At 42.8% G+C, this 24,679-nt stretch overlaps 1 protein-coding gene across 3 annotated transcripts; it reads left to right on the forward strand.

Moving 5' to 3' along the window:
• Positions 1–138: 138 nt before the first annotated feature.
• Positions 139–15,933, forward strand: trip10a (thyroid hormone receptor interactor 10a). Of its 3 annotated transcripts, XM_076085781.1 has the most exons (15): positions 139–568; positions 4,890–5,005; positions 5,525–5,581; positions 6,039–6,186; positions 7,814–7,876; positions 8,290–8,394; positions 8,506–8,634; positions 9,114–9,260; positions 9,401–9,589; positions 12,057–12,221; positions 13,174–13,283; positions 13,498–13,630; positions 13,817–13,905; positions 13,999–14,132; positions 14,394–15,933. In XM_076085781.1, the coding sequence occupies exons 1-15, from the start codon at positions 545–547 to the stop codon at positions 14,543–14,545; spliced, it is 1,761 nt and encodes a 586-aa protein (XP_075941896.1). In that variant the 5' UTR covers positions 139–544; the 3' UTR covers positions 14,546–15,933. The 3 variants fall into 3 exon arrangements, with proteins under 3 accessions (XP_075941896.1, XP_075941894.1, XP_075941895.1); XM_076085779.1 differs by lacking the exon at positions 12,057–12,221 and having other exon boundaries at positions 142–568; XM_076085780.1 differs by lacking the exons at positions 139–568; positions 4,890–5,005; positions 12,057–12,221 and adding an exon at positions 5,239–5,425.
• The last annotated feature ends 8,746 nt before the right edge of the window (positions 15,934–24,679 follow it).

Here is a 24,679-nt window from a genome sequence, read left to right on the forward strand (position 1 = left end):
TTTTAATAACAAAAGCTTCCAGTGGCGTCAGTCAGCGTGTCAGATCATCCGTTTATGAAGATGCAATGTGTGATAATGAATTGTAGGATGCCGTATCAGGACAGCACACAGCTCCTTCGGCTCAATGCCTTGCTCAAGGACACTTAAAAATAAACCAAAAGCATCATGTAAGTAAAACAACACAAACTGCCAGGATGCAGCACGCTCCTCTGGGAAGAGTCGCCTGTGGTTCAGTGCACTGCCCCTTTAAGACTTAGGATTTGGGAGTGACGCGTATATGAAAGCTAGTTTATCCCTCTTTCCTTCGCTATGAAACATATTTGGACAACCTAGAATAACGACTTCCAGCCTTATTTAACTAACTAATTACGATGCTTCTTTGCATTATTTATTGAGGCATTCAAAAACCGGACTGCGTCGCGTGGCCACGACTTATTTATCGGGCTCGTACTTCGCCAGGGCCCCGTCCTCCGAGCTGCTGGATAACTTTGGAGAAGTTCTTTGTATTCGGGGATCGGCAGACAGCTTGGCCGACAAGCTGAACATGGACTGGGGCACAGAGCTTTGGGTGAGTCCGTCATCTGGCTTGCCTTACGGTTGTCAAGATGGAGACAGTGCGAGCTCGCTGACAAAGTCAGCGTAACGCTGGGCGTCCTGCTGTGGTGAGGGGATATTTCAGAAGAAGAAGTGGCGAAACGCTGCAAAACTGTGCATGCATGAACCGCGGGGGTCCTTCTGCGGACAGCTTTCTTGAGCGTTTCGCAGTTGAGACAAAGAGTGGGTGAGCTGAAGCCCACACACCGACATGTTGCTCTTGTGGACAGTGAGACAGTCTAGTCTTGGATCCACATGGATTTGGATGTCTGGCTTTTGTTTGGATCTTTTTTTTGTTTTTGTTTCACTGTGCTACTCCACAGTGTTTCAATTAAGGGACATCTGCAGTGCACGAGGCAAACAGCTGTACAGTTGGTTGAATTCAAAACTTAGTGTTGCATTGCTGCCTAACTTCAGACATAAATATATGCTGCTAATCATATATAGAAGCCCTAAATCAAAAGTAGCTTGAACAAGTCCAATGTCTAGATATCATATGTCCTGTATGACTGAGAATCTTCATGCACATAGGCCACTCTTGTAACGTTGACTATGCATTGTAATGCCAGGGTGAAAATCGTGTCAGAACGCTATTTATTCTGCATATTTGAAGTGTGCTGAGGTGGGTTGTACCCAGTGGGACGTCTCACTGTTTACAGTCTGGCACTCCTTGCTTCCATAGCGATGAAATCCGATGCTGTCATTTGCCTTGACGACAAGCTTCATCGCTGACGAGGTGCCTCCTCGTGTGTCCACCTGAGAGCAGCAGGATTATTTATTCAGCAAACAGTGCGCTGATTTCAGGAGATCTTGATTTTTAGGCGTGATTTGTTGGATTGAGTGCTTATACAGAGGGATTCCTTTGTGTTTTTATTGGGCTGACCGATGTAGACATGAACAAAACCGAGTGCTTCATCAGCAGGTAGTTTTTAACAGATGAGGGCTGTTTTCCAGGTCAAAACAAATCTGGGTGCTGCAGTCTGTATTAAAAAAAAAAAAAAAAAGAAAGTACACTGAGCCATTTCCTGCTCACAGGAAAATCCCACCATACAACATATCAACTTGATGACTGTGCCATGGCAATGAAGCCACACTCCCACATGCACATTCTCAGGGAACCTGCATATGTAAAATGGAGCATTGCAACGATGGGAGGTTGTGACCTCATTCCAGAGTCTCCCCCTAGGCCTCTTCCCCTGTCCCTTTTCCAATCCTACACGCTGCTGCTGGTGCAACAGTCTAATTAGTTCTGCCCTACTTTGATTGAGTCCGAGAAACATCCGTACCCCTGTAATAATCAGAGCCTCTGTCTCGGTATCTTTCCTGTTCATTGCATCAAGTTGTTTCACTGCGCTCTTTCTTCAGGCAATATAAAATACATATGATCTGACTCACAGGTTTTTGTATTGCGCTGTAGCCTCGCCTTGTCTGGTTAAACAAAGCCCTGCGGGCATAATTGTGTTAATGTTTTGGTCCCTTGGGGTCAAGTCAGCTCAATGGCATCTGTCCCCTGATTGTCGTTAATCCAAAGGCTATTTTAAGGCACGAGTTTGCAGAGCGCAAGATCTAAAGTGTCTAAAGCATTAGCCGTGATGGTGAGTGCTACCAGGCCAATCCTGAGAACCACAGGGCCCCGGATATTTAGAAGACAGGGTGACTCAGGGCTGAAACATCCACCCAAGCCTTGTACGTCGGCAACTTTCGCAAGTTATGTGGCATTCACTGGATGCTATGCGTTCTGTCTGGTATTACTGGAAAGGTTGTAAGATGGAGTGTAAAGGGACATGTTGGATGCTACTAAATGTCCCTCAGGAGTGCGTCACAATATGTAAAAGCTACTCAAAATGTCTAAATCATATGTACACGAATGGAAGGAAGTAATAATTAGATAGGATGTTGACCAGAAACATGATATTTACACAAACCGTTTGTGATTTATAAAGAAATGTGTTCAGTACAAACCCAGTCTATGGGGACCTATAAAGATAATTCACACTCTGGCTTTAAATGGTTATCAATCGCAGTAGATGTGTGACAGCCACTGGTGTTTGACGAGACAATGATTATGTCCTTGAATGCGGTGTGGTTTGAAGACAGTTTAATGAGGTTGGCTTTTCTCTAATTGGAGCGCTCTTGTTTTGAGTTAAGCAGTCACAGTTCATTTAGAGAGACGATCATTTGCTATTTTTTTTTCCTGCCGTTTCTAAAAGAGCACGTAGTTATGAGTTCACCCAAGGCTCATTCTTCTCCAAAAGCACTCAACCAGAGAAACATATGATGTACGTACTGTATATAGAAAGAACAGCCGACACACCAAAGAACAAAGAAATTCTCAGTCGACTAACACTCGTACGAGTTTGTCGATTTAAGTGATCGGTTGATTTAATCGACAGATCTGTAAAACGGAATTATCACACAAAGCACCGCTTTAAATCTTGTGCTTACCAGAATTACCCTCATAAGTTCCTTGGAAACAAGTCATTCAGCATGAGAATTGAATAGTTTGTTTCAGGAGATCTAGTAAATAAAAAAAAAAACGAATATTTGTTGTGTTTCAGCCATTTTTCATAGTTTATAAATGTTTGTTTTTGTGTCTCTTCAGCTGTGTTGTCAGCAAACTGTATATTCAACAATGGGTGAATCACAGTGCTTTGGCACCACACTGGGACACAACTTCTTCACAACATTCCTGCTAATTCTAGAAAGGCATCAGGTCATTTACTGACTTTCCCAAAAAAGATTTGTTTATTACAGCTATGATGATGATTCAACACTACGTCCTAATCGGGTATGGGTACCTCTTAAAGACCATTAAAGGATGGCAAACCATTAACAGACAGCAGGACATTTCATCGTCATGCAGACGTTCTTGGCGTCCTACAGACTTTAAATGGTGTGTTGTGGGTCTGTATCGGAAGCGTCGGTATTTGATGCCCTGGTAATGAGAATAGGCTGGACCCAGTTGACCTTTTTTTGCACGCTAGGCAGTCTTGAAACGGAATATGCAATTAATAGACTTATGTATGCAAAAGTCCTGTATCAAGAGACGAGTGCAGTTTGAAACGTTTCATCCTGCTATCTAGCCTCTTGGCCATGCGGTCAACTAGCTATAATCAACAACTCAAAAAATTGCGATCTTTCCCAGTTAACCTGGTGCTGTGCTGTTGCGCCTTGGCCACAATTTTAATGCTATTTTAAACTTTCTTTCATATTCATAATGTAACGCATCTTACCGTGTGTTTATTTTGTCCAGGATAACTGTGACATTAAATCTCCATATGGTCCCATGCCTAATGGTCAGTGTAGATGATTGCAGCCTCAGTCTTGTGCTCTGTTGATGTGGTGAGGCTGGACATGGATGCAGACAACTACTGCTAGTTTAAATCATTGATATATATATATATTCTATATTTAAACACAGCAGTGCCCTAAAACCCTGCCATTTGGTTATGTTACTACTATTCTTCTCTCTCGCAGGTCAAATTTTCTTTCCACATCTCAGAAGAAATTCTGTAGTTGCAAGTTGGCGTTATTGACAGTCATTATGAATGACTCAGAATCAAGCCCCTAGCGCTGCCTATTGGTTACATGTTATTGTAGTGATGGATTGCCTCTGCCTTAACCTTTAACTGTGTTCTGTGATTAAGCTAGACCTTGTCTCAATCATTTAGGGTTTGCCTCTTTTGTTTTACCCGAAGGCCAGGAAGGGTTTTTTGGAAAAACAAGGCCCAACTTGTTAGGAATCCTCTCTCAGCATGCCCCCCCCCCCCCCCCCTCCTCAGCACTAAAGACACCAGCAGAGACAGCTTGTGGGTGTTGTGTAGAGTGAGAGAACATTGGTGAAGATATCATCTCCCACACTTAACAGACTTGTCTGAACTCGAAGGTGTCATAAAGTGCTTTACCCAATAAGGAGCCAAAGAGGAAGAGAAACACAATATACCTCCCTCATACTCTACAATTCGAAAAAGGAAGACTCAGCAAATTCAGTTTCACTGTGCCAGAGGGGTTTGCGGTTTTGAAACCAGTCATGGAGTGGGTAAAATAGCTAGAATAACTATGTAAAGCTCATTTGATGTAATATGTCACATTGCTCTCAGGCTGTGTATCAGAACAGCCCCTGATTGTTCCTGCCCTCTTCCTTTATTGTGACCCCAGCGTTTCGTTCAACTGTCCTCTCTCTTTACAAGCGCGTGTGCCCTGTGATTTAAAGCTAACACATGTTCCGTATCCTGACCGGCGGAGTGTTTCCTGAATGTCTTTTCCTTATTTGTCTCTCGTGCTTCGTTCCCCAGGACCAATATGACATCATTGAAAAGCACACACAGTCTGGCCTGGAGCTGGTGGACAAGTATGTGAAATTTGTGAAGGAGAGGACAGAGATTGAGCAAAACTACGCCAAACAACTGAGGTAGGCCTCTCCCCCCCCCCCCCCCCCCTCCCGTGCTTTCTGCCTCAAATGATTTGTGTGTGTGTGTCATGGGTGCATGTTGAAAGGCTGTTTATGAAATGTTTGTGGGGTCTTATGACTACTTTGGTACAGAATCTAACTTTGTCTCTGAAACACTGGCCTCATTCTCCAGCTGCAGTGTGCTCCCTCTCCCGGTTGTCTCCAGGCCCACATCTGCTGTAGTGCTGAGCTTTGCTGGAGAGGAGAGGAAGTGGGAGCAGACTGGCACATGATAGACAGGATGTGGTCACGGAGAGAGAGAGAGAGAGAGAGAGAGTAAAAGAAGGAAGAAAAGCTATTTTAACGTGTTCACAGAGGACTGCTGTTTTTGATTCAACTGTATAAAACGGCCAGTGGTTGCATGATAATAGTTTAATTTGAGTGAGCTTTCTTCAGCCGTCACCCATCTTTTACCCTTTGAGAATGTATCGAGTGTTTGTTTGTTTCCCCATTCCTCTGATGCACTTTCACTCTCCACAGGAACCTTTCAAAGAAATATAACCTGAAACGAAGCGGCAAAGATGAACCCGATTGCAGGTGAGCCATTTCAAATTATACCTTCAAAGGAAACTTCTAGATTCATTTTTTCTTTATTAAGGAATTGCATTTAGCTGTAAAACAATGTCGGCTAGAATGGTGCTTACTGAGTCGATTAGGATTTACACCCTGGCCATAAGAGGTGGTTAAGCTCTCACTGAGGGAACTAACTAACTAACAAAAACAGAACTGGCCTGCAACTAATATCACATTTCAAAGGGCTAGAAATCCCCTCACCATTAGTGTCATTCATGCTGCAGTGTGTGACTGCTGTTGGAGCCATTTAAATGCCCCTAGAATGAAGCAGGAAGAAGGAAGTCATGGCCTTCTCATCATGACTTGGCCCACTGCTGACGTCTCTCCGAGCCTGTGTTTGCATCATATCATCTTATCAGTGGTCCCATCGCTGCGTTTTCATTTCTCCACCCTTTCCTCTCTCCTCCTCTTTGAACGGCAGGTTTTCCAGCTACCAGTCCTTTTTGGACGTGCTGAATGAGATGAACGACTACGCGGGCCAGCGAGAGCTAATTGCCGAGAACATGATGATGAACATTTGCATCGATCTCACAAAGTACCTGCAAGACCTCAAGCAGGAACGAAAGACGGTGAGCCGACCAGGAGTGCATCGTGTCAGTCTGGTTGAGGTCCATCTTTGCAGCTGCGAGTATACCAAATAAATCGTGTACTTGTTGTCCCTCAAACACCTTCATCCTCAGCTTGTCTACTCTGCTGTGATGGGGTTTTGGGACGTTGCTTTACTTTGATACAGTGATTGAGTGTATTAGGGGTGCTACTTACAATTTTTCAATATTCGATTCATCCGTCGGTTATGATATATGATGTATGCATATCATAATCAACAGATTCATTGAATATAATATATAAAATATGCCCATCACCACATCCTAGAGCCCGAGGTTGTCTTTTAGAAAAAGACAATGTTCCTAATAAGCTGTTTACACAGCTGATGGAAATGAATATTCCACTTGTATTCCCGTTTACGTGCAGCCGTGCGTATTCCGATTCACGTAAAACATGGAGGAGTGGAACGGCAGGAGCCGCTTGCGCCATTTTGCTTCTTTACATCAAAACAGGTTGCAGACTTGCTCGACTGTGCGAACATAACCTCCCTCTTGCATTCCTTCAACCGCCTTCTTGAAAAGGTGACATTTGCATATTCAGAAACCTGTTGATATCCAAGTCCTTCATAACACTTTAAAGTAGGTGTGCTTCTCCTCCCAACCATAAATGTGAGCTTTTCTTTTGGGCATGCATCTCTATTCCAGCTTTGCAAACTGTTGGCAAGATGGTGTGTGTAGAACACACAGAGGTGTTCGTAAACAGGAAAGAGGCTGTGTGTCACAAAGTGCCGTTAAAAACCCCATTAAGACGCGTATTCCTAATGTCTGCTGTATACATGTCCAAAGAATGCTCCTAAAACCTGGTTAAAGCGGCATTTCCATTATGTCTTAATCGGAAAAATGTTCCATTCGTAATAAGGCCTGATGCTGAATATCATGTTTACATGAGCCATATCAAAATCAGAATATTGTCATATTCAGAATAATGTAGAATTTGCATTTTTGCTTAAAAAAGGTTTAAATGAAGCGCCCCAGTAGCTGACCTGAGAGCGGTAGAGAGGGCGCCCGGGTTCGAGTGAAACCATTTTAATGATATGTCAATCATCAAAATACTTTCAAATGAAGTACCTGTCGATTTATGATTAATCGACCAGTCATTGCAGGTCTTTATTTACTAGGATGTGCCTGCAGCCCCATGTTCAGCAGCAGAGAACATACCAAATGAGATTTTCAGCAGGAGTCTGCAGCACACACAGCTGAGGAGGGAGTGTGCTCTGAAGGGTGGGAGGAGAATAGAGGGAGATTTAAAGGAGGAGTGGAGATCTCACTGTTGTGGCAGGAAGGAAGCCTCGCTTCGTGTCTCCAGGGGGAGGCATGGTCGGGGTGCGCTGGTGTGCCATTTCTGTGTGAGGAATGCATTGGCCCTGTCCCATTTGGATTGCGGAACACTGCAGCCGTGTACAGGCTCTCACTGCAGACGTGATGTCTCAAGCAGACACACTGGTATTTGTTTTCTTGTCTGCTATGTTGTGCTGCTTCAGGAGGTCATTGTTTATTCACTGTCTGCCCCTGCACATGGCTGTCTGTCATCTGACCCGCCTCCCCTCCCCTCCCCTCTTCTCACTCGGCCTATTTTTATGAATGTCTGCAGTATCTGATGGAGGCCAAGAGGGCCCAGCAGAGTTTGGAAAGCACCTACAAGCAGCTCGACAGTGTAAGTCTAAACACAGACTTTTAAAAGATTTTATAAAATACATTTTTTTCCTGAAGAGGCGTCCATCATTCCTTATGTTTCATGATTACGTTTTTAATTGAGATTAGCGAAGCTGTTAGATATATTTTTGGAGTCCCTCTTGTCCTTTGTGTTGGGTCCATTATGTAAGACAGGAAAGACTGCAGGCAAATGGCTGCACGTTCAGTGTGGCTGGTCAGGTGTCTATATTTGTCTATAGTAAAAGCAGATGGACAGTATGGAAAGCAGTTCCCTATTTTAGACGCCTGTCATCAATCCCAGATCTTACCCACGAAGTTATGATTGGAGATGATCTATGTAATAGTAAAATCTGATTGAAGTGAACATGGTCTTTCTCTGTTTCTCTCCATCTGTCCTTTCTTTCTGCACACCAGAGTAAAAAGCGCTTTGAACGAGAATGGAGAGAAGCGGAGCGCACGGCACAGTACGCCGAGAAGACTGATCAAGACATCAATGCCACGAAGGCGGACGTTGAGAAAGTAACGAGGGGGGAAATGAAACCGTTCATTTTAAGGACTGTTAACCACAATGCAAAGTAGAATCGGATCCACTTGGTTAACCTCTCTGTCTGTCTGTCTGTGTGGTTCCAGGCCAAACAGCAAGCTCATATGAGATCACACGTAGCGGAGGAGTGTAAGAACGACTACGCTGCTCAGCTCCAGAAGTACAACAAGGAGCAGAACCAGTTCTATTTTAATGACATGCCACTCATTTTCAATGTAAGTCAATTACATTTGGCAACATGTGACTGTTACTTTTTTTTGAATTGATAACATATGGGACAGTAATAACTGCTATTAGTTTGCTAAAATATAGATAAACAGATTTTATTGCTCTATAAAAACTTGAAATGATATAAGCACAATGGAAAATTAGCATTTAGCCAATTTATGCTGACATTTAGAACTTAAGATTTCTGAACAACAACAACATAAATGAAAGGTGCACTCGCATATTGACTCAAAACCATCGAAAAACTCCTTAGTTATATCAATTAATGTGGTTTCACCTATTCACATGCTTAAGTTCTGACTTTGAAGCTTTCATCACAGCATTAACAAATATATTTTTACAATCATAAATAACTAAACGTCTTGCTTGACATTGAGAGGCACATTGCAATATGGAGACTGTCTTGTTTATTGTCTCAGCCCTGATGGCGTCGGTGTCTAAGCATCTGTTTCTGTGTGTTCACTAGAAATTGCAGGATCTGGATGAGAGGCGAGTACGGAAGTTGGCGCAAGGCTACATCTTGTTCTCAGACACAGAGAAGCATGTGATGCCTATCATTGGCAAGTGCCTGGAAGGCGTTACTAAAGCCGGCACTAATGTTAATGAGAGAAATGTGAGTTGGTCTCAAAACAAAATGCTGAATTGATTTTGGGCTTTTTTTCGCACAACATGCCTTCATGCAGCCAATTTGTTTTAACTGCGCATCTGTTTGAAAATAACTTTTGATTGCTCTTATCCATGTATCTAATGCAGGACTCCATGGTTGTAATAGAGCAGAACAAGTCAGGCTTTGAACGTCCTGGAGATGTGGAGTTTGAGGACTACAGTCAGGGCATCAACCGAGCCTCTTCCGACAGCAGTCTGGGCACGCCTAAAGGCCCCATGGACCTTCTGGGAAAGAACAGGAGCAAAAACTTTTGGCTTTTCAGCAAAAAGAGTAAGGTAGGACATTCCACATCAGGCTGATATATCCTAATGCCTAGGCCTCTCACTAGAAGAGATGTTTCTTTTTGCATTGTGGGTAATTGTGCAATGAATGCACCAGCGATCCTCTCCATCAATGACCAACGACAGCAGATTTTAAAATCTGCAGGTGGGCAAGTCGGTGGGGATTAGTGGGTGACTCCTTGCACGTCAATGTTTAGTGTTTGAGCCCACAGAGCCAGCAGGAAGGAGCCAGGAAGTCCCCTCTGCAGAGAGCACTCATGATGGACCTGTGGTTGTGGCACACACAAACACACACTAAAACACAACCTTCTCATCTCTAAGGCTAGGAATAATAATGCATGAACCAGTCATTATGTTACACGTGAACTTATACCCACACCAACACCTCTAGAACTGGACCTTTGCATGACTCTGTCCCTGACTGTGAGTGCAAAAACCTTGCCCACCCACCCCCCCCCCCACCCCCCTTACACTCCCTCCCTCCATCTGCAGCGTGGTTTCCAATAGGTCAACTGGCAGTCAGCATTCTGCTGTGCTTGTGCTTTCATCAGCACGGGGCCCAAACAACATTGCATTTTCCTCTACAGGCATCCACAAACACACTGCTTCTATTATGCTGCCCAGAACCTGGCATTATGTCTCTCTTCACAATACGATTTTTGTAACAACAACCGGGATGGCACCAGGTCTTGCCAGGTCAAACAAATCGGATCAGGTCCAACCACACACACACACACACACATGCCTGCCATAGATAATTGGCGTTTTTCTTTTTGTATTTGGCCATGAGAATCTATTTGAGAGCCTCACTCGCTGCAAATCATGGATCTTATCTCAAAGGAGCACTCTTGCTGGTGTCCAAAATTGGGCTGGTGATAGCTGACCACCCCCCCCCTCCCCTCCCCCTCCTCCTGCACCAGCACTAAATGACTCTTTCTCCCCTGCAGTGTTTGCTTGTTCAGTGCTTCTCCTCTCTCTGCATGTCTTACACAGGCTGGGCTCTGCTGTGCGCTCTTCCTGCTATGTGTATGTGTGGTGCACACTGCTCTGTGTCACCAGTCATGCTCTCCCAATCAGGCCTGCAGAGCAGTATGAATAGGAGGCTGACTATTGGCTTGAGTGAGCTTTTGGTTTGTGTTTGGCCCTTAAACACTCCCACTCTCAGCTGCTCTCCTGTACTTAGACCGCCATAACTCTCAAGAAAAGTAGCACATACCCAGTAGATGTTCACATAATGATAGTGCTATCCTTCCAGCTCTCAGTATTTACACAAGGGACCTTGTTATAGGGCTGTTTTTGACATTCACTATTGAAGACTAGAAGACATCAGCCTCCTGTGTAATTTAGCTAATAGATCCCACCCCCACCTTTCCACTTAGGCGTGCTGTACAGCTGACACTGACAGGTATTACTGTAGTTCCCTACCAGGCATGTTTTCAACTTAACCCCTTTCTAAGAGGTCATACAGGGCAGCCTTCAAGTCCAAAACAATCTATATGCACAAATGACACTGTGGTAATTAAGCAGGCTATTTAACAACTGCGCTGATATATGAATTGGTATTTTATCTATGTAGGTCAGACTCAAAGGATAGCACAGGTTGAGCTGTGAACATCCATTTTTGCACAGAATCCTAATGATTGAGTTGGCTAATGTGGCTTAAAGAATGTTTTTTTTTCTTTATAAAATTGGTCTTATTTTCATAGTTTTGGCCGTTATTTCTGAAATCTCTTTTATTAAGGACTTGTGTTTTCACTGGAAGGCTGCGACAAAACAAACTCTGAAAACGGTTCTATAGAAAAGCGATTTAATATTCTTATTGCAGTACAGTACAGTAATAACAATTCGGGTAATATTTAAAATCTTCATCTTCGTTGTCACCTCCATGTAAGTAGTAATATGATGGATTTAGTTTCTTTGCAGTGTCACCATATCTCTATAATGAGGCCAGGGAGTAAAATATCCTGAACTCGTATTATTTCACCCATCATGGGTTGGATAAAACTATGAAAATAATTTAACATTTTCTTTTAGCTCTTGAAACTTGGCCTGCCCCAGTTCCCCTCTGCGGCGCAGCACCCTTCAACCTGGCTCCAGTTTGACTACAGGTGTCTGGCTGCGGTGTGGGAGCTGTGGTTGCTTGCTTGCTGTTTTGCTTTTGTATTGAATTCCATTTTTTTAAATCGGTGTGTTGATGGGAGCCAAAGAGACAGGTGTGTGCTTTCATGCTCTCTGGGCGAGTGTGCTGGGTTTGCTCCTGTGTTGTCTTCCTGGCTTTGTGGTGTGCTTTAAATTGTTGATGGTGTCTTTTTTTTTTATTTCCCTTGTCACCTTGTTGTTTTTGTCTTCCCCGTCTCCCCTCTGTTCTTTCTTTCCATCCATCCCCCTCTCCCCCATCCTGTACACTGCCTGCATACCTCATGCTTGGGTGCTGGTACTTTGGGTCTCGCCCCCACCCCAGCTCTCTCCCTCCACGCTCTCGCCTTTCTCGTCACCCCCCGCCCCTTCGCCCGCTAACGGACCCCCTTCCCCCAAGTTTGGCCGGGACCCCCTGTCGTACTGTTTGAAGGAGATCAATAAGACAGTCAAACCCAGAATCTCTTCCTTCCGGACACTCAGGAGATCGGTGAGTCATTAGAGGAGACCGTTGGGGTTTCAGGAGACCTCCACTTATCAGAGCTCACACATCATCCTGTGTTTCCGCTTTTGCAAGAATGGCTGAATCCCTTAGATGACAATTAACATTTTCAACACATAAACATGTAGCATAGATCTCATACATGGTCCTTTTAGTATTCTAATTTGAACATATTTTAAACATGTAACAGCATATTTTTAGTGCGCAAAAGTAAGAACCACATTTAAAGATATTTTCTATACACATACTGTTTTTCTTTCCCTCAGAGGTTTACTACTCCAGAGAGGATCACGGTAATATGGACAACACAACTGGTGTGGGGGGGTCTCAGTTGTGTGACACATATAAATGGCCACCTTTCCATTACAACAGCTCATGTTATTGTGATAATATTCCCTTCACAAAAGTCCGGAAACTCCAGTAGTTTCTGTGTTGAAACGACCGACTGTGCACCTTCCACGATCATGTTATGTTGCAAAAGGCCTCTTGAGTTTGTATTGAAGAGGTGGCCACCTGGTGGTGGAGTAATGGAGCAACGCTTGGCAGCACAAGCGGACACCAATTTCAAAGTGGCCTCAATTGTCTCTACACTTTCTTGGGTCACCTTTTACATCCAAGATTTCATGTCTTGAACTTGTAGTTTATCTGCCAGCATAACATAGTGCTACATCATATTGTTTGCCCATGGGTGGTGGTTCTGTGTTCAGCTCACTGTCGTACATGAGCTGGCTTTACATTAAGGAGCCTTACAAACGTGTTACTAGGAGATTTGAAAATAATATTTTGCTACTTAATCATTGAGCTGAACTCAAACCGCAGGTCTTGTGTTCCTCCTTAGGTGTTTGTTTGGTTTATTTCCCATGGTTACTGTCTTGTATGAAACTGTTTGGTGTGAGGCAAGGTTCAGTGTTAACACGCCCCTTCGTGTGAACTCTTGCAGCCTACCGTGACGGAAGACTTCGCCCATCTTCCTCCAGAGCAGCGCAGGAAGAGGTTACAACAAAAACTCGAGGAAATTAGCAGAGAGCTGCAAAAGGAAGTAGATCAGAGGTTTGTGTGTGTTTCTGTGGGTATCCATTCAAAACCATCTCTGTTAGAACTCCTCTGGTCATATTCATGCCATGCACATCAGTGTGTATTACTCTGTGGTGTTTGTGTGGGTGTTTGAATTGTACACCCTGAGCTCTGCAAGGAACCAACTGCTACTGAAAGTCACACCCCCCCTTCCTCCCTTGTTGCTCTCTCTCTCTCTCCTCTCCTCCAGTGAGGCCCTGGGGAAAATGAAAGATGTTTATGAGAAAAATCCTCAAATGGGAGACCCTGCTAGTCTGGCATCCCAAATCAGCCAGACGTCGCAGAATATCGAGCGGCTCAGCGGAGAGCTCAACAAGTATGAGGTAATCCGGACCTCTGTTGTTCATTCACATTACGAGGTCATCGTTTACCATTATGTCATGAGCCCACTGTGGCATTTTGGGTTATACAAATGACCATGACTTGATATATTGACCATTAAATGCATCACATAGACAATATTTCATATATTTTCTCTCCTTTTCACGTTGTCCCTCTTGTCTGTGTAGACTTGGCTGGCTGAGGCAGGAGGCCGAGGGGAGACTTTGCGCTATAAAACTCACACATTCAACAACAACGGAGCTCACGATGTACTCAGGTAACGCTCAATTCTGCTCATAGACGGGTGTGTTTGGCACAATGATGTGTTGTCTGCTCTGCACAGGAAACCTATGTTTTTTTTCCCCTCCAGCACTGATGGAGCTCACTCCGATGACAGCACTCCTGATCCCTCCCAGGCCATCTACGCCGAGTTTGATGACGACTTTGAGGACGAGGAGCTAACTGCTCCTATTGGGAAATGCACAGCCATGTACAGCTTCCCTGGTATGTCACAGGCTGTTTTAGCGGACTAGGACGCGGCTTTTGGAAATGCACGTATTTTTCAAAATTATAGTAACTTGCCTTCTGATCAGCAAATACTGCCTGTAGTTCTGTCAATATCATAATTGTGAAGAAAATGGGGAGGAAAATATTTCTAAAAACTTGTATAAGGAGCGAGGTCACAACCATATTAAGAGTCAAAGTGTTTGTATGCATAAACTAGTACAGGAATATTTGCTAGCATATAGTTTGTCTGTCTTCCAGGCGCGAGTGAAGGGACCATATCTATGCAGGAGGGGGAGGTGCTGTCCGTGGTAGAGGAGGACAAAGGGGACGGCTGGACCCGTGTCCGTAGGAACAATGGGGATGAAGGCTACATACCTTCATCTTATGTCACCGTCAACCTGAACAAATGACAGACGTACGAGGCACAAGAGAAGAATAAATGGTCACTTCACCAGACTATATGCAGTTCTTCCCATGGGACCAATCGTAAAGAAGCCACAGCACTATATGGGCGGGACAACTGGTGTATGCAGAAGGAGATCCAAATAAGGTGCTTTGTTTTCATGAGAGAGGCGCCCCAAATGGGCAGAGGAATGGTGCTGACAGCGTGTTCCTCATGGCTTACATTACATTATTGTAATCCCAGTTACCTAAGCCGCCTACACCGCAAGGTTATTTTACTTTTGGATATCATGTCACAATCATTTTTGGATTTTGCTTTAACAATGTTGCATGGATCTTAGGCGCCATCGCGGTACGAGAGTCCGCCTCGTCCCACAGCCGGATGAGGCATTAGCTTCTAAATGTGAGAGGAACAAGAAGAGGAGGAGGAGGAGGAAGATGAGTGCTGCTGCCATCTTTACACTGAGTGTTCATACCAGTAAAACCTAGGAGGAAGTTACCGCACAAGTTTACCTTTTTATTTAGTTAAAAGCGGACCTGCAGTTCTCATTCGCTCCCGCATACCACTTTCTAGCTTCACTATAGCTTGCGGAGATGTATGGCACCGTCACTTTGCTGATGGTTGAACTTGAGTGTCCCTAGGGGATGAGTGAGGTTTTTAAGGGGAGCATGCTTCACTTTTGAATTTTAGCAATTTGTGAGACAAGGGTTAGACGGCTCTCCCGTCATGGTAAATCACATGTCCACAACCGTGCAAACACTCTTAATGTTCAGACAATCACAGCCATATCAAAGTCCATTTTCAATCTATTACAGTAACGGGCATATAGCTGTCTTTTTCTAATAGTTACAACTTGAAAATTGTACTTCAAATAATTTATTACAAATGTATGTTCTATGAATACAAATTTCAGAACTTGTATTTTGTATTAAGGATGTTCTCACATTGTTTTTTCCCCCCCTTGCACACTTAGTGGACAGTCTGTAGCCACAAAAGGGAGTAAATAATGCACACATAAAATGTGCTACATTAAGACTATTGTATTTATGTAATAAATAATATATATTTTAGCTATCGCAACACCACTTTTGTCTTATTAGCTTTTTTTTTAACCATTCAAATAAAGAGTGTTACATTTGTAAGAGAAAAAAAAGTCTCTAATGTTGCTAAATATTTTTTGTTTGGATTCGCTTCAAATCTTCTCAAGATCGAGCTACGTCCTGTTTTTTATGTTTGCCAGCGAGAAGCGATAACTGCTCGTGCCTTTCTGGATAAAATCATAGTGTATATACCATTTTCATAAGACATTTTGTTTTCTTAATAAATGTAAAGCACACTTCAAAGTTAGGAGTGGTTATGTCATTTCTGGACTTGTAAATAAATGTTTGAATCAAACATGTTGTCTGTTGGTCCATGTCAAATTTGTTGAAAGCTGTTGCGTCTAAAGTGCAGTGACACCCATTGTAGAGTTTGTCCCCTGGAATAACTCGCTGAATACATTTTCTGCTCAACAGGACGTTTAGTCTATACTTGTGAACATGTATCACTTTTAACTGAAGCGTGAAACTTGACTTTGTGGTTTCACAGTGATGAAAATGTGGAAGTGAGTCAGTTGGTGGATGGAATGTTTGAGGTTTTTTTTTTTTTTATTCTAAAAGGCTTTTCTGCCATGACTTGGTTACAGTTTTAGATATTCTAATCATCCAGGAAACCTCAATGTTTTACTTCCTATCACAAGACAATTTGTCCACACCCACCCATTATTCTTCAGTTTAAAATTGCATTCATACTTTCAGTTTAGTGGCAAAAGCTGTAATGTTTTGAGGGTTTATAGCACCAACCCATATCCAAAACTTTGCTCACAGCTCAACACATTTCATAACTGGATTTCAAAACCTCTCCTAGTAAGCTGGGTGCTCTTGGGCACCGTAACAAAATCAATAATTGTATTTTTAAAGTCTTTAAAATCATCTCGGAAACATATGGCTGTTTCTTAAGAATCAGTAAGTACAAGAAGAGGAAGCTGCGCACTTAATAACTCTTCATTTTTATTTAATCAGATGCATTTAAATTGCATTGCAGCAATGGATGTGTCGCTTCCTTTTCTTCAGGCTGCCGTTGTTTCAGGGGAGAAAGGTTGTGATGACTTTACCCAACAGCTCTATCTAATAAAACGAGGAACACAGAACACAACTATCTCAGGGGGCCCAGAATTAATTGCTATGCCTGTTTCCATTAACTGATCAGAGTAGATGCAGGTCATTCTCACTAGATGGCACTGTTGCCTCATTTCTGTGGGATAATGGCTCTCTGCATAATCGTGTGTTCAATATAGGCCAAGCATTTGCATACCTGATTAAATTGCAACCATACTGTTTATAATGACTAATTAAATAACCCCAAATTGGCATGCGCCCCACTTTCATATACTCCCCTTATTCACAACAGAAGAGGAGTGAAGACAATGGATGTGAACTTGGTCAAAAATGTTATACTGAATTATTCCGTCATATTTCCAATGGAAATTAACAGTCAATGGGGACAAATGCTGGAGCTCAGCTAAAGGAGGATCCAGCGGTGGCGTGCTGTGGCATTGACTGACTGGTCAAATGACTGAGGAATCAGATCATCATTTGTATGCAAAGCCTTTAGTCTCAAGATGCGTTAAAGGTCAGCGTTTCAGTGAGGCTATACTGGACCCAGCCAACATCCTGCGTCGGCCTACAGCTGGAGACAATGCTGCATCCTGGCAACACGAGCTCAGCCTGGTGGGGACATTAAAAGGGGGAAAGCCACACTTAATAGCATATATTAGAGAATATGACAGCTGATGCAGTACCTCCTGTAGGTTCATGCACGTTGCACTCCTCGTCACCTGCTGTAACATCATGACTGGGGCGTGGACAGAAAAGCAACATGCTTGGAGGTTTGAACACGCACACAGAGGTACAAAGAAGTACAACAGCAGTTGTGAGTCATTAAAGAATTGCCCTTTTAAAACAGACAGCGGAGATGGGATTATTTCACCTCGGCTGTCACAGAACACCATATTGTTAGCAACTTCTGTTATCTCTCATCTGGCGACAGAGATTAGACTGGAGCCGCTTCAATGGTTTGGAACTTACATCCTGCAGAACATTCTGGAAAGATGTTTTGGCAAGAGGATGTAGGTACCAATGTTGTACAGATAGCATCTCTATTATTGTATGTCATGTCTTTTCCCCTCCTCTCAAATCAGATAAGATGTTTAAAATGGTCACGGTATATCATCTTTGTTTCACTAATCTATTTATAGTCTATTTAGGCAAATTAGCTAAACAATAATCAGTTTGCTTTCTCATGCGGAAGAAAAAGATGAAGAATAAACATTAACTTGTGCGCTTTGTGTGAGATTAGTGGGATGAAACAAGCCACTTTCCTTTTTAGTCAAAATGAGTAAACGTTTAAAACATTGATGGATATATGCTCGTTTGTTTTTTAGTTTAATTAAAAAATAAAACCTTTTCTTCAAAAAAAAGGTTGCGCATGGTTTCACTACAGAAATGTAAAGTTGTGAGACTCTTCAATGAGAGCGTGTGATGTGATGAGGTTGCTGGTGGATTCACTGAGCCTTTGGAAACGCCTCCAGCACCCGCAGATAAACCTCGACGTTGGACCTGATGTGCACGCGGTGGTTAGGTACGTGTTTTTATTCGAGTGGAATTGTAGAACGCTAACGTGCTCACCTTCCACTCGGCTGACCTCATTTCAAGGCTCTTCAAGTTAGTATGGCTGATCTACTAACGAGCAACAGCCTGATGATCATGAGCAATTGTTTTCGGTCAGTTGGATATTATGGTATTATTGGCATACAAACTGTACATATAAACAAGAATCTTCTGGAGAGACTTGACTATCTGTGTTCTGTGTCAGTCTCCCTAAGAGTGTTGGCTATATATTATACCTTCTTTTATGATGGTGGGTGCTGCTGTTACAAAATAAGCGATTATTTCTCTGCCTACTGCACCACAGGTGATTAAAGATTTAAGAGCTCGATCTTCCAGCAGTTGCTGCGGGGGAAAAAAAAGAGAGAGATGGAGGAAAACCTTTCAGCTTTTCAGCAGCTCTGTTTGGTCTAATAGTATATAATCTCACTATACCATTAAAGCCATTCCACAAGACAATTTACAAGATTAGTTGGACAATCGCTTGATAATTAATATTTCAGGTGCAGAGTTTGTGATACGTAGAATGAAACTCATGAATAACTTTTGCAACTGCTTTGTGAAGTGTTTTGATGTAGGTTTATTGTGGATGTATAAATAAAAGTCCCTCAGATTAATCACCGCCTCGTGTTCTTTCCTGCGGCACAGCTTGAGGCCAATTTTGAGTCTGTTTACTACTTCTGTCTTCTCGCAGCCATTCTGCTGAAGCTTGTTATTGCCACATTGGTGGCATTCTGCGTTTGTGAATCCAAAGGGCCTGTGATAAGCTCCACCAATCAAACGTATTATATTACCACCATCAAGCCTGTATTGAGCTCCAGCGGAGCCATGGAGTAATGCAACACTGCCACAAACTCCGCCGTCAGCTTCATCACTGCAGAGTAAATCCTGTATAACGAGTAAATAATGATCAATGTAATATTGAGTCATCCGATTCTCTACCTGAGACTACACACCAACCCCCAAATCAAATCAAATTTTCACGTTATAGTTAAATTTAAGAAATCCCAACAGAGGCAATTAAGTATTGCATTTACACCAGCAGGCCTTTGCAGCAACAATCCCCTGCTTGGATGATATTTGGCTTCACAGGCAAGACAGGCAGATGTGGAATTGGAAAAGAAGTGCCTTCATTTTAGTCCTTTGTGAATCACAAAATTGCAGGAAAACAAACCGAAATGCACCTGTTTTCGTTTTCAAGCCAGACGTTTACTGACTTTATTTCTGGAACCTGGACGTAGTCAAAATGCCCCAAAATCAGTTTTTTAGATGAGGCAAGAAAACAGAAGCACTGGTTTTATGCATACATTTAAAAGTCATTATTTGTATACATCAAGTTAAAATAGTCATGCTTATAGCTCAAAGTTAGAGGTGGTTGGACTGGGGTTGGGGTTTTGTGTGGTTAAGGTGAGGGCGAGTATCTGGGAGACTTCTCTCTCTGCCTGCCACAGCAAAGTAATCGAACATGTTTGCAGGTTCTTGATACAGAAAAAAAGAGATAACAAGGCCCTTGATACTTTTATTCACAAAAACTGTTTGTTTCACAACTTGTTTTCCATGTGTATTGGTTAATTCTGGTTGAAGTAATACATTTTATAGTGGAATAAGATAGAGAGGTGTACCACAGCAGGGTCTCGTGATGACAGCATAGGTTAGGAATGAGCCAAAAGATGTTTTTTTATTAAATCTCTCTATAGGTTTTTGCACAGAGATTAGAACCTTAGAATTGTCAGCGGCGTTAACAGTGTTCATACGGATTTATTGCCAAACCCACTCCAGCCCACTCCCACTAATTCCTAGTTACTTGGGTGTTCTGCTCAGTTATGTATTTGTTGATTTTCTGAGTGATCGCCAGGGTGTCAATGTGTTCTGAAAAGAGTTGCCCGGTTTGTATGGAAGGTCTTTAGGGAACCTCTCAGGGCAAACCTAATCCTCTTAAGCCTAACACACTGCAGTATCTCCTGAGTCCATCTATTATGAGTAGGAGGGAGAGACGTGTCCATGTAGGAGAATATGCCTCAAGCAGAGTGCTGAATGCAACAACTTGTTGTGTGGCTGACAAGGACAGTGATGGGTCCACTGCTTTATCTAAGAACCCACTAATTGTATCAAAGGGTGCAGGCTGAAATGGGTATAAAATCAGTGGGTGATTGTTTACATCTGGTGCATGTATTGGTGGTGTCAGGGTATACCTTGGCTGGTCTTGTGTTGGTGAAATGGACTCTGTGTTAACTCTTGCACTGTAGTAGACTGTGCTCTGCCCATATATGGGAGGTGTGTACAAAGGTCTATGTCCCCACTGCTCATCTGACATGGTAATACAGAGGTCTTGGTCCCAGATGGCCCCTAAGGAGTCTAAAGAAGTTGAGGTTACCAGGAATGTAATCATGGATGATTGAAGTGAGCCCCTTTAACCCAGGATATTAAGCGATAGAAAAGATGGGAGGTTAGGAAATTGGGGAATTTATTTTGCACAAAGTGCCTAACCTGGAAGAGGCGGGATTTACTTATCCGTCTCTCCAAATCCCTCTTGATCGTATTAATAATTTACTTCAGTATGCGTCACGTGGCATCCTGTCAGAAAAAGGAAAGTTAGCGAGTCCACCCAGGTGTCATGTTTCCGTCACTGCTGATTGGAGCTGGAGCCGATAAATACCCGTGACTACTGCAGAGTAATTGGTCCTGGGAATGAATACTGATTGTAACCTTTCCCACTGAAGACAGATGTTAGTGGGTGTTAGTGGGTTTTTTGTTTAGTGGGAAAGGGGCTTAATAGTTAGCAGACTTTTGTTTGACCATGTCTGGAAAACTGATTCCAAATATTTAAAGTGTTGGTTACAATTGGGTTCTGAGTGACTTATTTGATTGAGAGATGTGACTGGGAGCCACCGATGGAGGACTTTTCCATCCAAGCCCACTAGAGTTGTTTGTGTGGTGTGCAAAAGTGTTCCAAAAAAGAAGTTTGCTGATGTTACAGGCCCAATAGTATTAGTGGAATTTTTTTTGGAAGGCATACAGAAACTGGGGTGGCACCACAATTTCTATGAATAGCACGTTCCAATAGAGAGAGGGGGAGGGAGGACTGTCAAAAGATAGTTGTTGACTTTTCACATTGGAGCACTAAAGACTGCACAATTAAATGAATGGTTGATAAGACCAGATGCCTTGTTAAGCAAAATGATCAGAACTCAAAACAGACATTATTGTTATATTTTCTCGCAGAGCATTACTTATCGGAAAATGAGGGACCTTTACTAATTTATTAAAAATGGAGTTGAGTATCTTTTCATATTCAAGAAACTTCTGAGATGTCCACACCAAGTCGTATGATTTCCTATTATTCTTAATTGGGTTGCAGGACATTTCACATATTAGTGTAATGGAGGCGATTCAGTTTAATAGCTCCTCTGTGAAATTGCCACGTACTTGTTGGATAAGTGTGCACAGAGAATCCGATTTTTCATGCAAAACTGAGGGAGGCCATTTGGCTGCCAAGACATTTGAATGAAGACATTTCTAAACTAAATGGACCAACAGCAGAAAAGTAAAAGGGGTAGACAAGTTTAAACGGACAATTAAACTCATTTTCAATTTGGTCTGGTTTTCCTCATTTCTGTCATCATGAAAATGAATTGTGTTAATAAGAAGAGTATCGGTCTGTCAAATATCACAAGACGGAGGCATTTTAATAATACTCCCAACCAACATAGTACCACTCTCCGTATAGTGGGACATACCTGCTAAACTTTACTGTTTCTGCGTCTGAGCTTGCCTCCTGTAGTTTGTAAAACAAAGTCTGAAGCAGGAGGAATTTCTGACCCTTGGGATATCGTGCACACTTTGTGCATGCACCTATTGGAATATATTAGCCCGAGATAAGGGAAGCAAACATTTTCATTTAGAGACGATGTTTCTGTCCTGAATTGATCCCTTTGGGTAGAATGCCTCCGGGCACTCCAGTGCACCCCAAAAGTTCAACTAATTAAGTGGCTATATTTGATTTAGGTTTCAGATGGTCAGGGTTATGGCTGTGGTTCAGTGTTTGGGAGTCCCAATCCTGGTGAAGGAGGTGGATTTGTATGCAGCATGGGAGGAAGTTCTGTCTGAGAAGCTCAATTGAGGGCAAGACAAGCTAATGAGCTCTTTTCACATGGGAGAAAACGCAGGCTGCCAAAATGTGTTCCCTCCTTTTATATTCCACAAAGTTTGGACAATGATGAAATGCTTTTGTGGTCTCGGGGAAATTCTGACAGAGATACAAGATATTGCATGACTCCAGTTCTGTGCGCCGTGGTGGGACCATCACATCTCATGTGATCTGCTCTCCCTTGTTGCTTACCTTAGGTAACAGGCATCACGTGTCGTTGTCTAAAATCTCTAAATTGTTGGGATTTGACGTTCGAGGACAGCTACTATTAACAGTGGCCAATTTTTGTGTAATACAAAATGAAATGACAGCACAAAAATAAACTCTGTTAAATAGGTAACAACAATACAATTCTCTGTAGTTAGTGTGAACAGTGTTTTATTCTTAAATGAGTCGATGTAGTGTCAAAATGCTCACATTTAATCACAAACTACCTTTTTGTTTACCAAGGGAAAACACATAATGTACTTAACTTGTTTTATTTCTTCTGAAGGTTAAGTTATTCTATGAGCACAGAATATGTATTTGTGTCATGAAACACCAGTCCACGATAATTGCCTTAAAAAGGATATAAATCTAAGAAAATATGACAAAGAACACGTGTTATTAGGTTCTAAGTCTGATGCTCTTATTCTGTAAGTTATAATTGAGACAGCTGCTTACCATTGCTGTGAAAAGATAGCAGCAATGCCAAAGGGCAGTTTAGAGAAAAGGTAAATCAGGGCAAAGATGCGCAGTTTGTCTTTTCTCTTGTCGGCACGCTTCCCGCCATCGGGGATGAATGGGCTTTTTTTTAAATAGCTCTGATTAATTGGAGGTTTTAATTGGAAGGGTGTTGGTGGCAGCGGCGCGCTCTCTCCTCTAACCAGTCATTTAGGGGAGTGGTGGCCATGTCAAAAGGACACCTGGCACTGGCATCAGCCACTGTGTTCAACCTCTGCTCTATGGACATGACAAAAGCTTTAACCACCGGTGCATCCTCTTTGTGTAGGTGTCGGTGACACGCAACGCTGTTCGCTGCAGCGTTGCGTGCCGTCTCGCAATCACTAGCTTTACTTTTCTTTCCCTTTTCCTCCCCATGTTTGCTTCTTTCTACTCTGTTGCATCAGCACGTCTTTCCTCTGTAAGTGAGTGATTAATTCTCACCTCTCCTGGGTCTCTTTCATTGTCCCTTGCATTGTTTTGCGTCACCGTGGGCCCCGCTTGCAGTCCTTCCATTCATACGATTTATCATCTTGTTCCCCTTCCTTAAAAATATCATCAGGTTTGTGATGTGCAATTCACGAACTACCGGAGTGATTGAATGACTTTCTGGTGAACTGTAAGAGATTTGCCTCTGTGAGAGAGTGCTGGTCTAGTTTCAAGCCAAGGCTCGCAGGCAAACACTCAGCTGCGCATAGCTACCTGAGCCAACATGCTCTTTCTATCCCTCTTGTCTGTTCGTCATGATTGCTGTCCTGCTGCTCATTACTGATACAAATGAACAAGATTAATTGTCAACATCATTGGCAATGATTTCCTTTACTTGGAAACACAATATAAAATCTCATTCCTGCAGTGTGTATGTGCATATAGATGCTAGATACGGTACCTCAAGGATTTCTAAATACAGTTATATTGTCATTTCACTGACTTGTTTAAATTGGACTGCAAGTGCTTACTTGGCCTAGTCAGTGACATTGCTTGGCCTTTCCCACATTCTGCAGCCTGCTTGGGTATGCACAGTAGCCCCCGGTGATTGATGAGTATCCCCAGGTTGCAGCCCGGCTCTGCTGATGGATGGCCTCTTAGAGGTCTTAGCAGAACTGATGGGTCATGGGCCTCGGAGAGCCCAGAGCTGGGAGTAAGAAGACAGATCGGGGGGGGGGGGCAAGGATGAGGACGCAGAGATAGAGGTGGGAGTATGGGAAAAGCCAAAACGTATGGGGCAATCTGTGCATTTCTTTCCCTGAATACAGTGAAATAAACAGTTCCTCTCCTCAAGACGAGCTGTATGAGAATCACTGTGAATTTATTAGGTCTATGGTTTGCTCCACATACAGTGGCAACGCATTCCAGAAATAGCTGTTTCTTGTGCTCAAGTAATTTCTCAGAGTTGAGTCTTCCAGGCAAAACTTTATCTCAAGTCTACAAATATTCCACCTTTTGCAAGAAATAGCTGAACACAGCCCCGGATGGAGCCCCTGACGTTATCATTTATAACCTTGATTGGTGGACATTAGTGGGCACAGTACACAGATTGAGACAAAGGGATGCATGTGCAAATATCACAAATATTACAATAACTTGA

The sequence above is a fragment of the Anarhichas minor genome, unplaced genomic scaffold (genome assembly GCF_050575085.1).
Source record: "Anarhichas minor isolate MPS153535 unplaced genomic scaffold, ASM5057508v1 ptg000007l, whole genome shotgun sequence".
In the NCBI taxonomy this organism is placed as follows: domain Eukaryota; kingdom Metazoa; phylum Chordata; class Actinopteri; order Perciformes; family Anarhichadidae; genus Anarhichas; species Anarhichas minor.

What these genes read in the sequence shown, in the direction of transcription:
- trip10a (XM_076085781.1), top strand. Translation starts at nt 545, where the DNA reads ATGGACTGGGGCACAGAGCTTTGG. An exon ending in AACTACGCCAAACAACTGAG is followed by an intron (nt 5,006 to 5,524) that starts GTAGGCCTCTCC and finishes CACTCTCCACAG; the next exon opens with GAACCTTTCAAAGAAATATA. An exon ending in GGAGCTCACGATGTACTCAG is followed by an intron (nt 13,906 to 13,998) that starts GTAACGCTCAAT and finishes TTTCCCCTCCAG; the next exon opens with CACTGATGGAGCTCACTCCG.